The sequence below is a fragment of the Cebus imitator genome, unplaced genomic scaffold, assembly GCF_001604975.1.
Source record: "Cebus imitator isolate Cc_AM_T3 unplaced genomic scaffold, Cebus_imitator-1.0 Scaffold42, whole genome shotgun sequence".
Taxonomy (NCBI): Eukaryota; Metazoa; Chordata; class Mammalia; order Primates; family Cebidae; genus Cebus; species Cebus imitator.
Window position 1 is genome coordinate 18,154,892 of NW_016107357.1, and position 14,474 is coordinate 18,169,365.

At 42.2% G+C, this 14,474-nt stretch overlaps 1 protein-coding gene across 1 annotated transcript in view; it reads left to right on the forward strand.

Annotated features, from left to right (window-relative positions):
* Nucleotides 1-10,632, forward strand: part of RYR2 (ryanodine receptor 2) — a 787,527-nt gene extending 776,895 nt beyond the window's left edge. Inside the window, exons 101-105 of the mRNA XM_037737814.1 lie at nucleotides 2,290-2,446; nucleotides 4,828-4,892; nucleotides 6,884-6,984; nucleotides 7,880-7,931; nucleotides 9,216-10,632. Of these exons, the coding sequence (XP_037593742.1) occupies nucleotides 2,290-2,446; nucleotides 4,828-4,892; nucleotides 6,884-6,984; nucleotides 7,880-7,931; nucleotides 9,216-9,311 (471 nt within the window). The 3' untranslated portion in view covers nucleotides 9,312-10,632. The remainder of the gene's footprint in view (nucleotides 1-2,289; nucleotides 2,447-4,827; nucleotides 4,893-6,883; nucleotides 6,985-7,879; nucleotides 7,932-9,215) is intronic.
* Nucleotides 10,633-14,474: the final 3,842 nt, after the last annotated feature.

Here is a 14,474-nt window from a genome sequence, read left to right on the forward strand (position 1 = left end):
TTTTTTTAACAGAGTCTTGCTCTGTTGCCAGGCTGGAGTGCAGTGGCGTAATCTTGGCTCACTGCAACCTCCACCTCCCAGGTCCAACCGATTCTCCTGCCTCAGCCTCTGAGTTGCCAGGACTACAGGCATGCACACCATGTCCAGCTAATTTTTGTATTTTTAGTAGCGATAGGGTTTCACCATTTTGGCCAGGATGGTCTTGATCTCTTGACCTCACGATCTGCCCACCTCTGCCTCCCAAAGTGCTGGGATTACAGGTGTGAGCCACTGCACCCGGCCCACATTGTGCTTTTTAAAGTGTCCTGCGAATGTGAGATCTGTGAGTTGAGGCAGTGAAGGCTCCATGAGAACAGCTGGTCTCACTCCTCATTCATCCCACAAATTATTTGAGGACCTATCACGTGCTGGACATTATTTTAGGCACTGGCAACAGAGTAATAACCAAAGTATTTCTTGCTGGAATGCAGTCAGTCCTAGTGGAATGAGACAGACAACACAAAATAAGCAAGCTGGATATCCAAGTGTGGAATTCAAGGAAAAGATCCAGGCTGGAAATAGAAATGAGTGCTATTGGCACGGAAATGACACTTAAAGCCAGGAAACTGGGCAAGTTCCCCCAAGGGAGTGTCCTAGAAAGAAAAAGTTCAAAGAACCTAGTGCTAGGGCATTTGCTTATGAAGCTACAAGGAGATGAGGAAGACTTGGCCAGGGAGACTGAGAAGCAATGACCAGAAATGAAGAGCAGCAGAGGACTGTAGTGTTTCTGTGTTAAGGCCTTTGTCCCCTTCATTATGGTCAGCAGCAACTAGGTTTGGAATTGATGGGTGACGCATCCGTTGAGTAACGTAGGGGGTCTGGAACAATCTAAGAAAATCTCAGAGGAAGGATTGCTAATTTAGGCCCTACAGGATGAGTAGGAACGGATCAGAATGGAAAAGGATATTGCAAGAGAAGGAGAATGTATGCTCAAAGATCTGGAATCAGGAATAGTTTCATTTGGAGGAGGAATGAGGAGAGCCGAGAGGGAAGTTCTTGGGAAAGGTGCGTGTGGCTAAATTCAAGGGCCTGAAAAGGGAGTTTGGACTTAGCTTAAATGATAAAATATTGGAGGTTCCAAGCCAGTGACTCCCAACCCAGCATGACCTTACTGCTCACCTTCCCCCTCCGCCACCCCCAGGACACTTGGTGTCTGGAGATATCTTTTATTGTCACTATGAGGTAGGGTGCTCTTGATATCTAGGGGGTAGAGATCCAGGGATCTTTTAAAAGTATCATACAGTGCACAGAATAAATAGCCCCTGCCCAAAGAATTATCCAGCCAAAAATGTCATTGGTGCTGAGGCTGAGGACACCGCCCCAAAATGCACTTTAGTGAACCCCTCCTTTGCCAGCACTGGGCACAGGCAGTGTACTTGTTGGTTGCTTTGATGTTTTAGGGTTTAAACAATAAGATGCTATTTCCTCCTTGGGTCTCATCTCTTCTTTATTCTAGATATTAAAGTAGAAAAGAATTTCAGCATCACATTTCATATATCCTAGGTGAAGGGAGGGTGTTAGTATTAATTTCTAAGATTCCATCTTACTATATGTCGGGCTTTTACCTCGCCTTTCCAATGTCTGTTTTATCCAAAATAATTGAATACAATATAGTTGTATACCTCTTAATGTGTTCATAATACGACTACCTTATTATCCCAGCTGGTTCGGAGCCAAGATACCAGTGAAGTATTTTCAATTTTCTCCAGAGAGAAAGTGCTAAGCGTAGTAGGCAGTATACACTTTTGTTTAAAAGACAGCAGCATGCAAAAGCCAAGTGTTTGCTTCACAGCTACAAACATTCAAACAAAAAGAGGCCGTTTAGAATGCAATGATTCCCATTTCCAGAGTGAGGATTAGGAACTAGAGAGACAACTCAGGTTTGTTGAGTATAAAAATGGGTAACATCGACTAGGCACAGTGGCTCATGCCTGTAATTGAGGCACTTTGGGTGGCCAAGGTGGGCGGATCACCTGAGGTCAGGAGTTTGAAACGAGCCTGACCAACATAGTGAAACCCTGTCTCTGCTAAAAATACAAAAATTAGCCGGGCATGGTGGTGGGCACCTGTGATCCCAGCTACTCAGGAGGCTGAGGCAGGAGAATCGCTTGAACCCAGGAGGCAGAGGTTGCAGTGAACTGAGATAGCACCACTGCACTCCAACGTGGGCAACAAGAGCAAGACTGTCTCAAAAAAAAAAAAAAAGTGGGTAATGTCCCTCCAGGAAGTGATAACATGTCTCTTTTCCAGTGCTATATGTTCCACATGTATGTTGGAGTTCGCGCTGGAGGAGGGATCGGGGACGAGATTGAAGACCCAGCAGGAGACGAATATGAGATCTATCGGATCATCTTTGACATCACTTTCTTCTTCTTTGTTATTGTCATTCTCTTGGCCATAATACAAGGCAAGTATCATCCTCACTGAAGCTGAGGAACATCTAGAATTTGAGCCACATATCGCTGAAGTTAATAATCAAGGTAGGGTAATCATGGCAAGTAGTTTTCTGGCAAAGCCAAATCAGACTTTTCCTTTGAGTATTTCTTCATCATGCAATTGACAGGAAATAAAAGCAGCATGGAACCCTGGTATGACGGGAAGATACAATTTTATTTTGTCCTTTTCAAATAACGTAATGGAAAGGGCACTTTTCTTGGCTTGATTCCCACCCCTGGGTTTCAGACTCATGAACCCCAGCTTTACTTGGGTGGGTGAGCCATTTAACCCTTTAAACTTCTAAGCCAGTTGGGCATAGTGGCTCATACTAGTAATCCCAGCACTTTGGGATGCTGAGGCAGGTGGATCACTTGAGGTCAGGAGTTTGAGACCAGCCTGACCAACATGGTGAAACCCTGTCTCTACTAAAAATGCAAAATTAGCCGGGTGTGGTGTTGCACACCTATAATCCCAGCTAACTGGGAGGCTGAGGCAGGAGAATCACTTGAACTCGGGAGGCAGAGGTTGAAGTGAGCCAAGATTGCACCACTGCCCTCCAGCCTGGGCAACAAGAGGGAAGCTGCATCTCAAAAATAACAACAACAACAACTTCCAAGTCCTCTGGTTGTTGAGGTTTTAAAAAATGACATACAGGCCAGGCATAGTGGCGACACCTGTAATCCCAACACTTTGGGAAACCGAAGCAGGTCGATCACTTGAGGTCAGGAGTTCAAGACCAGCCTGGCCAACATGGCGAGACCTCATCTCTACTGAAAATACAAAAATTAGCTGGGTGTGGTGGTGCGTGCCTGTAAGCCCAGCTACCCAGGAGGCTGAGGCAGGAGAATCAGTTGAACCCAGGAAGAGGAAGTTGCAGTGAGCTGGGATTGTACCATTGCACTTCAGCCTGGGTAACAAGAACAAGACCCTGTCTCAAAAAAAGAAAACAGAAAAGACATACCATTCAAGTACCCAGTGTAATACCTGATGCATAGTCAGTGCTTTATAAATAATCATAAAGCTACTAATGGTATCATTGATGAATACCTATTATCTGATGGACACATGTATTGACTAATTTTATATTTCAACAACATTATGAGAATGGTGCTTCTATCTTATGTGTGAAGTTACTGAGCCACAGTAAGTCTAAGGAACTTGGCCAAAGTGCACAGTTGGACAGGGCTGGGTCTCGAATCCATCTGTACCCAGGCAGTCTGGTCCAGAGCCCTGGAAACCACAGTGCTGTATTGACCCACTAGTTCTTCCTTTTACTTCCTGGTAACTTGGAGTGTGGCGTTCTCCTCTTTCAGAAAAATCATGTTATCTTTTCTGCTTAACATATTTATCCTGGCTTGAATTAAATGTCTATAAATGTGACAATCTCTTTTAAGTTCCACAGACATCAAATAACACTATTTTTTAGTTATGTGCTGTGGACAAGTTTAAGGGACTCATAATTCATTCTGCCCTTATTGAGTGTAAAAATAACATGTTTTATAAGAGGGCAAAGTTATAAAATAACTTGGAAGAAAGTGTGAAGCCAGTGGGTCACAGGAGGGAAGAAGAGCTGAAACAAAATGACCCAATGCAGTGTTTCTGATTACCACAATCAATGAAATTACAGTAAGCCTACTTATAAGGGACTTGTGAAACATGTGATTTGAGGCTCAGCGCCATGGCTCATGCCTGTAATCCTACCACTTTGGGAAGCTGTGGCGAAAGGACTGCTTGAGCTCAGGAGTTCGAGACCAGCCTGGACAACATGACAAAACCCTGTCTTTACAAACAGGGAAGTTAGCAGGGTGTGGTGGGGTGCACCTGTAGTCCCAGCTACTTGGGAAGCTGAAACAGGAGGATCACTTGAGCCCAGGAGGTTGAGGCTTCAGTGAGCTGTGATCACACCACTGAACTCCAGCCTGGGCGACAGAGCAAAACTATCTCCAAGAAAAAGTTGTCTTGAGGCAAATTTCTTAGTTCAAGTGGTAATGTTTTATTTCCACGTTAGTACTTGAAAAATCTTATTAGTAGAGTTTTCTGTACTTATAAATCTCAGCTGCTCTTTTTCAGCATGAAGTAGGTAACAACATAACATCTGTCTATGCCAAGTTAACAAAAGGGGTTTCCTACTGTCACTTCATTTTAAAACACTCTTTCAGTGAGCGTATGCCCCCAAAAGCAAGAACACCAGCTCCCCCTTCCTAGAAGTGTGGGATATGTAATCAGGTTTACCACGTTCTGAGCATTTTCCAAGATAGTTGTACATGTCCCCTTTCCCTGAGAGGATTAGCCAAGGAACTGTGAATTATTGTTCATTGCTTAAGGTTAAATTGTGTTTTTATTTAACTCCAGGTCTTATCATTGATGCTTTTGGAGAACTAAGAGACCAACAGGAACAAGTCAAAGAAGATATGGAGGTAAGCTTCTACAGGCACGACTCAGCTTTTTTGCTGTCCTGGGCACTCATTCTCCTCACTGCCTTTATCAAGAGAATCATGAATGTGGGAAGAGGAGGGGAAAGGGCACAACTTGTGGTTTCACTGGCCTGTTTTCCATTCAAGCAATACATAGAGTTGAATAGCGTGGTAGGCTGAAACTGGTGGACCCCACATGCATGTAAACAGCAATAGGGACAGCATCCTGTCTCTCCAGAAATGGGGAGACTATTCATTCAACACCACAGATTCAATGACAAGTAAATAGATGATTACAGAGCAGTGTGGTGAGTCCTTTATGGGAGTAAAGTCGTGGGTGCTGGGGTCTGTAGGCTGATATCTGATTCACTCCTAGATGGTCAGGGAACTTCTAGAAGAAGGAATGTCTGTGTTGAGGCCTGAAGACTGTGCAAGTTGTGGACTTTGATAGGGAGAGAGGAGGACAGTTTGGGCAACCTCCCTAACCCCTTTTTCTACACCATACACATCTCCAGGGGTACCACTCACAATGGGGTCTATGAGGACGTCACCACCTGAAATTATATCCCAAGGCTGACTTTAGAGAATTTGATGCACTTTTTTTCTTAGCAGCCTCAGTGCTACCAGATGCAGATTAAATTCTGATGATGAGGCTGGAGAGGAAGACCAGTGAACGAAGCACCTAATCACTCATTTGAGAAATTTACAGTTTAATATACGGGCTGTGGGAAACAAGAATAGGGCTTTCAGCAGGGCAGCCAGATGATCAGATTTGCATTTTAGAACGATAACTATGGTTTAACATGTGAGGCGTGAACTAGAAACTGGCAAGAACCGGGGCAGGGAAGTGGGCCGTCAGCATTTTCCAGGTGGGAGATTATGAAGCTTTTGCTAAAGAAGTGTCACTTGGGAGTTGGCCAAGTACTGCCTGAATCCATCTAGTTCCTGCATCCTCCGTGAGGAACTTGGTGATTGGCCGGATGCAGAGGATAGAGCAAGCAAGGGGATATCCAGGTTTCAGGCATGAGCCACCAGACGGATGTGGCATAGTTAGCTAACACAGGTAACCCAGAGGAAGGACAGGTTCATTTGGTAAAGCTGGTGGGTGTGGTTTGAGCCAGTTCAATTTAAGAAACATCACTGTAGTGTTATGAAGACCTGACTGACTGTTCTCCCAAATTCCTCAATGTGGCCTATTAGCTGTCAGCCGTTATGGATCAGTAAGGCAGGAAGAACTGCATACACTATTATAATCAATCACCTTGACTGTAGTCCCTAAAATACAGGGCCTCAAACATGCTTCAGATGGCATTAAACAGCTTACACCTGGCAGGGAAAGATGAGCACTCATCACATGAGACAATAATTATTGAATACATTTGAATTGACACATGTGCAATTCTATTAATAAAATGGAGGGTCTGCTTCTTCGTGGGTTTTGTGGACCAGGCCTGCCTGGACATGGCAGATGTAAGCAGGTGCCTCTCTACAGGCTGCATGAGGAGAGGTGTGGTCCAGAGAAGGTGGACGCAAGAGGACCAGGCACCTGGTTCCTAGAGGGGAAAACTGTTCTCTATACACATCCACTGGTTAATTCTGTACCTAGCACAGCACCTGGTGGACCCTCGCCAAATTGTAGATGGGATGCCTCATAGCTTGGTATTTGATTTGGCCTTTTCTAAAGGAAAGCAGTCCACACCTTTCCCCGCTTGGTCATCACATTTTGTTTGGGTGGGTACTTTTCAGCCATCATCATCCTCTGTTCCCTGTCTGCGTCTGCTACTTCTTGCTGCTGGTACCTGTGTCATTTGGGCCAACACCAAGATAGAGTTACAGCGACAGTTCCATTTATATTCGTGGGTTTGGCACAACCTCCCCGTGATGGTCTTTGACCTGTATTGAGTCAACCAAATAGCTGTCCCTACATGGCCAGTTGTGTTTTCCTTCTGTTTTGCTTTCTCAACTCTGACGTGAATATTTTTTTGGTTTTCTAGACCAAATGCTTCATCTGCGGAATAGGTAACGATTACTTCGACACGGTGCCACATGGCTTTGAAACCCACACTTTACAGGAACACAACTTGGCTAATTACTTGTGAGTGTGCCTGTTTCAGAATGTTTCACCTCCTCTCCCTGCAGCCACCACCAGTCCCCACCCGTTTAAGAACAGAGAGGAGTTTTTCCATTTCTTTTTAAAGAAACAATTGCTGAAGATACTTCAAGAAAAAGACCAACAGCTAATGGCTCTCTTTTCTGCTGGAGTAGGTTGGCTAAAGAGGTTAAATTCCAGCTCTTCATGTGATTGATACTTTCTAGAACTTGAAATGAAGAGGTGGACAGGGAGGAAGGAACAGAGTCACTCTGGGAATCTTGGTCATGTTTCTCATTTCAGATAGGAATTCTCAGGCTGCTTCCTAGGGAGGTGCAAGTCTTCATTTTTCTTCTTATAGATCTTACAGAGGACTTAGAGATCTCATCAGGCACTGATGGACAGCAACTTAAAAGCTGCATTTTAAAAAATATTAATACATAGAAATCTTCCCATTACTCGAGATTAGCCCAAACTATTGTTTGGTAAAATGTTATTCTTACTGATTTTCTGACCCAATTTCAGTATCAAACAGAAGAAATGCTGAGTAGCATTATAGGGAAAAAAAATTGGTTTAGCTATCTCAGTGGAACTTTATCAGTAAATTAAAACTTCTCCTTAAGCTAGTTTTCAGTTCTAATTCATCAGTGCCGATTTGATTCTGACCACTGTATTATTCCTAACTTGAAGGCTCCAGGGTAAAAAAGCATCAGATCAGAAAAGTCAGGTCAACAACAGCCTTCTCTCTTTCTGGTACACTGTAATTTTTTCAAAAATTTGCACGTGGTGTTTTCTCTGAGCTGGCCATAATTGAATGCAACATAACAATATATCTAAATATGCCCATTTAACCTAATATTTCCATACAGTTCATTTCTGATCAGTTTCTCTGTATCTGTAGGTTTTTTCTGATGTATCTTATAAACAAAGATGAAACAGAACACACAGGACAGGTAGGTAAATTATGAATACATGTCATCTTCTGAAAGAAATGAGAAGCCCTAAATGTCAGAACAAAATGTGTGCATTAAACAGCAAGGGATGGAATTGCTTTCAGATATTAGTTATCTTGATATAAAGTTCCTGTAATGTTGGATGAGTATGGAAAAATACTGCCTTTGTTAAAGTAGAATTCTATACTAATTTTACTTAAGACAACAAGCTTTTATTAACTGAAAATGCTGGATTTGAGTTTTGAATTCCATTATTTAAAAAATGGAGTGTTCTTAGGCTGGGCACAGTGGCTCATGCCTGTGGTCCCAGCACTTTGGGAGGCTGAGCTGGGCAGATCACGAGGTCAGGAGATTGAGACCATCCTGGCTAACATGGTGAAACCCCATCTCTACTAAAAATACAAAAAGTTAGCCAGGCGTGGTGGCACATGCCTGTAGCCACAGCTACTCGGGAGGCTGAGGCAGGAGAACCACTCGAACTTGGAAGGCGGAGGTTGCAGTGAGTTGAGATCACTCCAGCCTGGGTGACAGTGAGACTCTCTCAAAAAAAAAAAAAAAAAAAAAAAAAAAAAAAAAAAAAAAAGGAGTATTCTTAATTATTTTATAGTGTCCTTGATTGTTTAATCAGATAGCAGATGATTTCCAATGAACTTCAAACCAAAGTATTATGTACAATACATATTAAATGTATAGGGTATTTAAAGCTATTTGAAATTTCTTTACCAATGTGCAAAGATTGTTAGTTTGAAGGCTACAATATTTTAAGAGAGCCCTCAAAAGCATACACACACACACGTATATATTTTTTTGAGACAAAGTCTTGCTGTTTTGCCCAGGCTGGAGTTGAGTTAAGTGGCATGATCAGGGCTTACTACAGCCTTGACTTCCCAGGCTCAAGAAATCCTCCTGTTTCAGCCCCACAAGTACCTGGGACTACAGGTGTGCACCACCACACCTGGCTTTTTTCTTTTAATACAGACAAGGTCTAATTATGTTGCCCAGGCTGGTCTCGAATGCCTGAGCTCAAGTGATCCTCCCATCTTAGCCTCCCAAAGTGCTGTGATTACAGGTACAAGTATACCCAGCCAACATATTTTTAATCATTATTAATTACGATCAGGATGATTATTACTAGAAATTAATAAGGTCTGGTATAGTTACCATCTAAATGAATGTGCGCTTTTCCATTACATGTGATATAGGTATCAGAAATGTGTTTCTACCTTATGTTTTGTTAGCGCACACTTTGGGGAAGATATGAATACATTCCCTTTACTTTTACAGGAGTCTTATGTCTGGAAGATGTATCAAGAAAGGTGTTGGGAATTCTTCCCAGCAGGGGATTGTTTCCGGAAACAGTATGAAGACCAGCTAAATTAAACTCAGACCCCATCACCTCTACAAACCAAAACCCCACCCCTCTCTCTCCCTCTCTCAATTTCTCTGCTCTCTTGGAAACATTTGGCTGAGTTTGTGAATTGCCAGCGTTGTGTGTTTCCTGGGAGCATCGAAGCTGTTTCAAACGGAAGACCTGTTCCCCCCCACACACCTTCTGTATTTTCTTTGAGACTAAAGACTGAAGAATAATCTAAATTCATATTCAGACAAAAAAGGAACTCTGGAAAGAAAACCATTCTGGACACTGTCATAACACACATAGACGGATTTTCTTCTGAGACTCCTGGAGTCTCTTCGAGCTACGGGACCTTCACAGAGACGCGTGGCAGCCACACTCACCCGGCCTCTTTATTTCGCCATCCTGGAAGGAAACTGTCTATTGGTCACAGAGCACTGTAGCACTTAACAGGTTGCCGTGGACACGAGTTGCGAAGGGAAATAGTGCCTTACTATATGTGGGTTGAGCTATGCAGAAGATACGTGCATGACAAAGCATCTTTATTTTCTTTACATCGACCTTTCTTTTCTTAGATTGATTTTGTGAGGTTTTTTTTTTCCTTTATTCTTTTCTTTGTGGGGGAGGGTAAGAAAAGCAGTTTGCACCTTAAAACAAAAACCAACAAACAAAAAACACGGGTGGTGTGTCTCAGGATGAAAGGAGGCTCTTCTCATTCAGCTAAATTCACATTTGCCCTACCATATGCTCCGCTATTATTTTGGTAATGCTCCGATGCAACGTTGCAACTTTATGAAATCTTTGTATGAAAACAAAAGACTGCAAAAAATACACTTTCAAAAGAAACCATTCATTGCATGTTTATTATGCAAGTTTAAATGAACACAGAAAACCTTCAGAAACAAGTTGATCAATGTGAGAGAAACTTCATAATTATATTCATAGTAATAAAGTGTCGTGGGCTTAATTGTATATCTGGAGCCAGTGTCATCCACCAACAGTGTGATAGGTTATGAACTTGACAGTAGTTTTGGGTTTTTCTCTTTCAGCCACCTGTGATTAGTTTTGTTGATTAAGGACTTTCTTGTCAGGCCATTTTTTAATATCAAAGCTGAAGCAATAGCCAGTCAGGGATTTCATCAGTTGCATCACAAAACGGATGATCGTCCACATCACTCCATTGTTTCCATTTTGAGTCCTTTTAAATGTAATGCTAATCTTTACAATTAAAAAGTCAGATTCAGAATGGAAACAAGGTCATTTTGCAAACATTGGAGCTCTTTTATTACAAGTCTGCTTGTTAATTTTAGAATTGTAAAACTGCTCTGATTAAACTATTTAACTAACTTTCTCATCCTCTTCTTTTTCCGTTTAACTTATAACTGGGACTCAGAAATCTTTGAGCTTGTAAGTTGAGGTAGATAGAGGACAATCCCAAACACTACACTGAAACCTGTAATGCTGTCTAAGTCTGTTGTATATATGATGGTGGGACCTCAGAGTCACCAGGTACCCGGCCCACCCCCTTTCCCTGTTATGTGGGTCAGCCAGACCCATTGAAAACCTCCAAAGACAAAAAAAAAAAAATCACTATCTCCCAGATTATTTAATTTTTATACGGCTCTCTTAGAAAGCTCTTCCCTGCTCAGGGGAAATTCATATCCTTTAATAGGATTTCATTTTCTGTCTTAGTATGAAAGAGAATCAGTACCCTGATAAGTGGTGTATTAAACGTTCAAATACCAATTGAACATTTGCTGTATGCCAAGTACTGTTCTGAGTACCAGTGACTTATCTGTCATCTTACACCTTAACCAGCACGACATCAGAGCAACAGTATCCAGATTTTGCCATTGTCTTCTGGTATGACTTTTATATGGGGCAAGGAATAAATCTGGCTGTACCATAGGAGTTTTCAAGCCTGTTCAGGGAGATGATCTGATGCTCTGAAGACTGAATAAAATAAATGAGGTCAGTTCCACAAAACATCAGAGAGTGCACTGCTGTTTGCCCTGGAACACTGCAGAACAAGCATCTAGTGGAGAGGAATGAATATCCAGGACATAAAGTCCACTGATAGATTCAGGTGTTCTACTTATAATGCCCAAATCAGAGGTGACACAAAGTAACAGTACAGGTGAGAGATGAGTGAATAAACGCATAGCTGCCCCTAGATTTTTCTGGCTCTTACAGGCCCTCCTGACTGACTTGCCCAGCTCTAAAGTTCTGGGAGGTGGCAGAAGGGCTCGGAGAAAGAGGCTGGGATTTGGGACACATCCATGTTGGAGAAAGAGCAAAGGAAGAGAGCTGGTTACTGGAGAAATTCACACTTCCCAGCCTCCTCACTGGCCCACCAGTAGAGGAAGACCCCTCTTCCTTCTCTTCTCAAGGCCTCAAAAGAGGAGAGGAAGCTTTTCTTTATCAACATGAATTCCCCCAGGAAATATCTCAGTGAATCTCAAACACAATGTAAGCTCTCCACTTCTCCAATTCAAATTCAACTCAGGACTGCATTACTCAAGGTCAAGAAATGAAGTCCTGGGAGGCCGAGGTGGGTGGATCACCTGAGATCGAGAGTTCGAGACCACTCTGACCAACATGGAGAAACCCCGTCTCTACTAAAAATACAAAAATTAGCCAGGCATGGTGGTGCATACCTGTAATCCCAGCTGCTCAGGAAGATGAGGCAGGAGAATCACTTGAACCAGGGAGGCGGAGATTGCAGTGACCCAAAATTGTGCCATTGCACCCCAGCCTGGGTAACAAGAGTCAAACTCTGTCTCAAAAAAAAAAAAAAAGAAAGAAATACCAGACCAATATTCAAACATTCAGCCCCCAAAGAAAACATTATGATGAATGCCCACATATTCCTATTCTCAGCCACAATACTTAACAGACATCATCCTGCCTTTATTTCATCTGCTCCTCTCCTTTCTTTCCTTAGAAACATCTTTTGCATCTATTCCATAAAATAAATTTGTATTCATACTTGAAGTTTTCCAAATGCACTCTGGTCATCACTGTCCATTGGTACTCTTCAGATGGTCATTTTTTTTTTTTTTTTTTTTTGAGACAGAGTTTTGCTCTGTCACCCAGGCTGGACTGCAGTGGTGTAATTTTAGCTCACTGCAACCTCTGCCTCCTAGGTTCAAGCAATTCTCCTGCCTCAGCCTCCCGAGTAGCTGATATTATAGGCAGCTGTCACCACACCCAGCTAATTTTTGTACTTTTGGTAGAGATGGGGTTTCACTGTGTTGGCCAGGCTGGTCTCGAACTCCTGACCTCATGATCCACCTGCCTTGGCCTCCCAAAGTGCTGGAATTACAAGTGTGGGCCACTGCCGCACCCAAAAGATGGTGATTTTTTATGTGCAGGAGATTGTTCTCAACCCCACAAGAACTCATTTAAAAGTCATATTGTAATGAAAGTACTTTGTAAAAATCGTATCTTGGAAAATTGTACATTTTTCACTCCTTTGCTTCACGGGGAAAATGTTCACATGTTTCTAAAGCTCCTGTTTTCTGGGTGAATGTACCAGTTCTACCCCTGTTGTTGTTAAGGTGTCTGGGTGGCCATCAGTGCTGAGTGCCTCATTTACTCTGGGCACAGTGAAAGAGAACTTTTTGAAAGTTAAACTTACCCAAGCATGGAATTCATGTAAACCTGACATGGAACAGGCTTGAACAGTTAGATATTCCCTAGATTATTTCATACATGTCTGTTGTGTTGTAAAGAGAGTGACCTCACTGTCACCTTCCTGATAACACTTCTGCCCAGCACTCAAAAATATCTGTGATAGTGGCTGGTTAAATAGCATCCTAATCTTGACACAAGTGCTGGATGGAACCTGGGCTTTTTTTTTTGAGCCGGAGTTTCATTCTTGTTGCCCAGGCTGTCGTGCAATGGCACAGTATCGGCACACCACAACCTCCGCCTCCCAGGTTCAAACAATTCTCCTGCCTCAGCCTCCGGAGTAGCTGGGACTACAGGCGTGCACCACCACGCCCAGCTAATTTTTGTATTTTTAGTCGAGACGGGGTTTCACCATGTTGACCGGGATGGTCTCAATCTCCTGACCCCGTGATCCGCCCACCTCGGCCTCCCAAAGTGCTGGGATTACAGGTGTGAGTCATCATGCCCGGTTGAGCCTGGGCTTTTTAATAGCCATAAATATTAACAGCACACATCTCTCACAGAACAAAGTTCAGTATCATTTCATCTAAAATGGTATAATTTAATTGTGTGGCTAATGTGAATCTAAAACAGGTAATTAAATCAATCCTTAAAGTTTCATGTTCCCAAAACCAGAGTTTCACCTACCAACCCTGCACATCCATAACATGTTCCAATTCCTTTAATAAGTTTTATATTGATTTTGTTCCAGAAAACGTATGAATTTCATATATGTGTATTCTATCTTCATTAAGTACTGCTAAATAGGCCTTTTAATTTTTCTTCATATAAAAAAATAACTTTTTATAGGCCTGGTGAACAGCACAAAGTACAACATGTAATGAACCTGACATGGGCTATACTATATTAATGTGTAAGCAGAAACTCTTAAAAATTTTTTTAAAAGACCAAATCTAACATTTGTGACACATAATTTGAATTACCTGCAGTTTTGAGACTCGTATTCAAAAATGTACTAAAATTAGATATGCATAATATCGCACATGTAAATTCAGAAATGTAGATATAGGCAGATGTAATGTCAAAAATAGGAGTAACAGATGACCTTAAGATGATTAGGCTCTTCACTGCCAGAAGGAGAAATCGGAAATACCTACTTAGGCTTTTAATATTATGACCAAGCTACAGGCCTCCCACCTACACAAAATGAAGAAGAATGAAACGCAACTCTTGCCAAGATAAGAGCTAGTAAAAATTCATGGCCTGAATATTCTTCTTTTATTTTACATGCAAGTAGAAGAAAATCAGTTATTTAAGCAGGTTTTTTTTTTTTTAAGCCAGTGAGAAACTGGTAGAAACTCTTCTGGTTTTGTTTAGAGTATAAATTATGAAGTGACTTCCTGCATATTAAAATTTCATGACGAGTAAGTTCCAGAATGAGTTGAGGCTACATGCTACACACACAAAAATAAATGGTTTAGCCTATAATCCCAACACTTTGGGAGGCTGAGGCGGGTAGATCACTTAAGGTCAGGAGTTCGAGAGCAGCCTGCCCA